This window comes from Heteronotia binoei, chromosome 13 (genome assembly GCF_032191835.1).
Source record: "Heteronotia binoei isolate CCM8104 ecotype False Entrance Well chromosome 13, APGP_CSIRO_Hbin_v1, whole genome shotgun sequence".
Taxonomy (NCBI): domain Eukaryota; kingdom Metazoa; phylum Chordata; class Lepidosauria; order Squamata; family Gekkonidae; genus Heteronotia; species Heteronotia binoei.
In genome coordinates this window covers 33,575,617-33,580,427 of record NC_083235.1, presented here as the reverse complement: position 1 = coordinate 33,580,427, position 4,811 = coordinate 33,575,617, and the positions used below count along the sequence as shown (strand labels likewise).

Sequence of the window (4,811 nt, the reverse complement as noted above, 5' to 3'; positions counted from 1 at the left end):
TGGGTAGTTCAGTTGATAGCTTCATTTCTGGAGCTCTTTCTAGTCTGTGATCTGTTTCCACAACAGAAAAAACATTGCTTGGAGGGGAGGGGGGAGCAGCTCAAGCTATTTTTCATTATGCAGAACTAGTTCTCATTAAACAAAAGGTTGGCAACCCCTACTAATTTAAAGTATTTCCTACCTTGTTCAGCCTTTCTGCCTCCCCACCCTTTCCTGCCACAACAAGAGCTGATAAGAAATGCGCAGAAACCAAAGTGAGACAAGAACTGATAGCGTTTGCATGATTTGACTTTATTGAATGTGCTCAGTTGTAGCCTACTAACTTGGAAACATGGTAGAGTGAGAGGAACTGCTGGAATCTTTTGTTAGAAAGTGTCCTCCAATGTCAGATAGGGCTTGTTCCACAGGACATCAGCTTTCATTTTGTCTATTGCTGCAAAAACAACAGACCAAGAAACAAGACATTGAGATGAGATGGAGTAGTTCCCTGACTCAATAAGGAAGTTCATGTTGAATGGGGCCACATACATAGAATATTTTAATAGAATTTTTTAAAAAGCTGGACACTGCAGGCACTGGGGCTATAAGATAGTATACCAGTACTGTCAGTGCGCCCAGAATAAGTAAGCTTTCCCTCACTGAAAATAAAAGTAGCTTTTAAGGCAAGGGCTACGGGTCCTTCTTCAACCACCCTACTGGTTTTCCCCAGACAGTTACACTGCTGAGCTTGAGGAAATGATCCATGCACTTACAAAGATAAGTCAGACTCAGAATTCGTCAGATTACCCATCAGACACAATTTGGCATAGAAGCCAAGTCCCTGAACTGTCCAAGGGAGCGGAGCCCCTGTTTTGATGGTGCTGTCTTATCTAATCCAATTTTCCAGTCATCTCTAAAGAGCTCCAGTTAATCACAGAGTGTTGCTATTGTTGGACAACCAGTGGGGATATTCTGGCTTTTTCTTCAAGGCTAACAGCACCCTTCCTCCTCCAGTTGGATGCAAACAACATCTAAAGTTGATCAAATGCTCCCAATAATCAGCAGGAACTCCTTTGCATATTAGGTTACACCCCCTTGATGTAGCCAGTCCTCCAAGAGTTTACAGGACTCTTCTTACAGGGAGGGCCTACTGTAAGCTCTTGGAAGATTGGCTACATCGGGGGGAGTGGTGTAGCCTAATATGCAAAGGAGTTCCGGCTACAGAAAAAGCCCTGCTGCGGAGGGTCAAGGATGTCTATCAGTAAGATCTAATTTGGATGGCCCACAGAAACTGTTTTGGCTGGGTTAATCTCCGACTGCTGTTCTGAGCTGCAATCAAGGAGAGGAGGAGGAAAGATGTGCCCAGTCATGTCACTGAGCAGCCTGGCAGTCAGCACGATTCCACCTTTTGCCTCCCCCACCAAAAGCTAATTTTTGGGTTGTGAGAGGAGTATGTGGGTGGAAGTGGTTCATCAGAGATATACAAGGATGCTTGGCAGGCCACCCTGGAAGCATCTCTTATTGTTTTGGTTTCTCCCAGAAATGCTCTTTCCTTTCCTTGGGAAAGATCTGAATCGTTTTGCTTTTCTCTCACTTTCCCCCCCCTCTCCTAGCTCAGAGAGATGCAACATTGACATATGGATGCTAGATATTTACTCCACACATACACACACACCAGCTACAAGAATCTTACTAGGTGCCAACAATCTCTCATCCTCAAAATTACTTTCTGGTTACACTGTTCTGATTTCCTTTTGGACTACTCTCTTTGCTGTGCCAAGATGTATATCCACTGTGTATCCGTAAGGAATAAAGGAAGATCATAGCTTTATACCTCAATTTTCCATTCATAGCATCCTGCAAAAACTCCATTGCTAAATCTTGATCCAGAGCTTTTGAAAGGTCACTGGTATATGTGCCATCGCTATGTCGCTTAATCCTGGAATTCAAGTCATGGACATTTTTGTAGACATCAGCCTCCAGCCTGAAATTAGAGATGAACAAAATAAAGATCTTCATAGGCTGGGTTTCATGACCTAAGACTACACTACATTAGTTCAGGCTAGTGTCACATTTCTGAGCACCATTAGGAGAGTATTCTGATTCACCAGAAGGAGAGTACTGGAAGCTTTCTGTACCCCGTTCCCTTCCCTTCCCTTCCCAAAGTAGTGTACTGGGTTAAAACTCACCAGCTAATAGTTTGTCCTAACCTATGGATTGGCGAATGAAGTTGTCAAAGGCAGAATCTGGCCTCTGGAAAGCAGGTTCCCACATATATCCAGGAAGGAACTGCATGTGACACTCCTGTTTCCCCGCCACTTTAAGATAAAGTGGGAATGGCCATAGAGGAATAGTTTTCCATCTTTGTTCATGCTGCCTGGGGTAGTAAGGGTTAAGATAAAGACAGAGGTCAACTGCTTGAGTAGGGTGACTGATGGGCAAACCAGACCAGGAGATGTTTCCAGGGTGGTCTGCCAAGCACCCATGTGTGATTCTTCCTATATCCTCATCTCTCATCTTTCTAGCTTATTTCTTATCAAAACAATTTGCTTGACTGCCATTGTGAAGTTACATGGTGGCCACCAGGGCTTTTTTTGTAGCAGGAACTCCTTTGCATATTAGGCCACACACCCCTGATGTAGCCAATTTTCCAAGAGCTTACAGTGCTCTTAGTACAGGGCCTACTGTAAGCTCCAGGAGGATTGGCTACATCAGGGATGCATGTCCTAATATGCAAAGGAGTTCCTGCTACAGAAAAAGCCCTGGTGGCCACCATGCCTTAATGTAAAGTTTGCAGGCAAGAAAGAACATTACCTCCGACTTCCTAACGTGGGTAGACATTATGGCTAGGCTGGAATGAAAGGAGACGAAATACTGTATGGAGGAAGTGTTCTGTTGCAGCACTGGTTGGCTTAGGGTTGGCCCGCTGTCCAGAAGCATTGCTGATCCATGTCCTAGCCTTTCTACAATATATCCCATTCCCTGACTGGGAAAACAAGCCATGTTGTTTCACTAGAGCAGGAAAGACTCCTGTATCACTGAGGCTCTGCCTATTTCTGGCAGAGCTGGCTTTGAGGTTGGGTGTTTGCCAGAGCCCTATGACTGGCAGAGAGCCCTCCACTCCAAAAGCATCAACATTGTCAGTTTGCACGGAACACCCAAACAAGTCAGTGCTTCTCTCTTCCCTCTGGGAATCCCATCGTCTGACTCTGCAGTTAGTAGTTCTCGCTCAGATTCAATCTATTCAAATTCCTGGACTTCCTTATCCGTGCTGCTGCTGCTGCCACACGCCATTCAAGAGATTTCCCACAAGGGCAGGCAGCTACGTCTTCACACACACACCAAAGCATTCCAACAACATCAGAATTCTACTGTGTGCTTCAGCGTCAGTTACTAATCCAAACTTTTGCACTATGATATTTCACTGTTTACCCAGTACATTTTTATCCCCAACCTTCCCAAGGAGCTCAGAGCAATGTAGCTGGTTTTCTCTCCATTAGGCCAGGAGAGAGTGACTGGCCCATGGCTGCTCAGTGAACTTCTATGGCAGAGTGGAGATTCCAGTCTAGTCTCTCCGGTCTTAGTCCAGCACTCTAATCTCTATTCTACACAGGCTTGACATTTTGCATCCACGACCTCTGTCACACTTGTCTATGACAAGCAGGGCAAATAATTAAATGTAGCATCAGCAACATTTTGGACGGAATGGATTTGGCTTAAATCCAGTTTTGCCGAATTGTAGATTGTACTCCTCACTGAACAGGTGTCCTAATAAGATAAGGAACAGCCCTACTGCAGCAGTGCAAAGATGAACCAACTGTGGTCACATGGATACACACATACACAAAGTTGCCTTTACCCTTTATCACAATCATTACAGTCTATTCTGAGTGTCAACAGCTGACCAGGATCTCATATAGAGATCTTTTACATCACCTGAACTGTTTTAACTTGAGATGCCAGGAATGCTGGGGGCTGGGACTTTCTGCATACAAAGAAAGTGCTCTACCACTGAACCATGGTCCATCCTCAAAGCCGGCTGTGGTACATGAAATAGTCCCCTCTATTATTTCTCCCCACGGCTGGAATATTAGACCTATGTGTTTACTAAGAGGTAAGCAACTTGGCATGAATTCCTATACTGTTTTAGACTACTGAAATTATCATAGTATATTACCTCACTGGAAAGCTATTGCAAAATCTTAAAGGACAGACCCACACAGTGCTGACTCTATCACACATCTTGATTCATTCCCAGCTATTCTATATATCAACTGCAAATTCTCCTTACCCAGCTTCATCAGCCGTTTGCTGGCTAACAGGAAGCAAAGTTGCAATGACCAATCCCAAAATGCAAAGCCATGTTATCTTGTTCATTTCCGCTTCTAGACAGACGCACAACTGGCAAATCCAATCCAAACAGCTACGTCTTGAGAGGCAAGCTACACACTTGTCTAGAAAGGTAACTCGCAAAACAGCATTGGCAGAAGCCCTGAAATAGGGAGACGGCTGACAGCTCCGCCCCTGCTCCGCCCCCTTACATGCACCAGCCCCTCCCACTTACCCTACCCTGAGGGAGGTTAGATTTAGAGCGACTGGCTGTCATACTGGGGGATCTATATGTGCACCAAAAGAGCCAATCCAAAAACCTGTTTTCTAGCGTTTAATAAGAGACTTGGTAGTGTTATAGATCAGAGAATTGGTCAATTACAGATTTCATTTGCTGCAGTCTTCTTCTAACTATGGACATAAAGAGAGAGATTCTAATGCTGTAATATTAAAGCCTATGTGTCTAGTACCACCAGCCTTCATTTCTCTGTGAGCTAAGTAGG

General features: G+C 44.5%; 1 protein-coding gene across 1 annotated transcript; it reads right to left on the bottom strand.

The window, feature by feature from the left end:
• Positions 1 to 270: 270 nt before the first annotated feature.
• Positions 271 to 4,472, bottom strand: LOC132581149 (exendin-3-like). The gene is made up of 3 exons (XM_060252256.1): positions 4,271 to 4,472; positions 1,814 to 1,963; positions 271 to 433 (listed from the first exon to the last, which is right to left on the bottom strand). Exons 1-3 carry the CDS (start codon positions 4,354 to 4,356, stop codon positions 412 to 414), a joined length of 258 nt encoding a protein of 85 aa, XP_060108239.1. The 5' UTR covers positions 4,357 to 4,472; the 3' UTR covers positions 271 to 411.
• Positions 4,473 to 4,811: the final 339 nt, after the last annotated feature.

Bases quoted from the DNA above. Each gene is read 5' to 3' on its own strand.
- LOC132581149 (XM_060252256.1), bottom strand. From the start codon at position 4,356: ATGAACAAGATAACATGGCTTTGCATTTTGGGATTGGTCATTGCAACT. The intron at 1,964-4,270 runs GTAAGGAGAATT...CTCTAATTTCAG, and splicing joins CAAACGGCTGATGAAGCTGG to GCTGGAGGCTGATGTCTACA. The intron at 434-1,813 runs GTATAAAGCTAT...TTGTTTTTGCAG, and splicing joins GCTATGAATGGAAAATTGAG to CAATAGACAAAATGAAAGCT.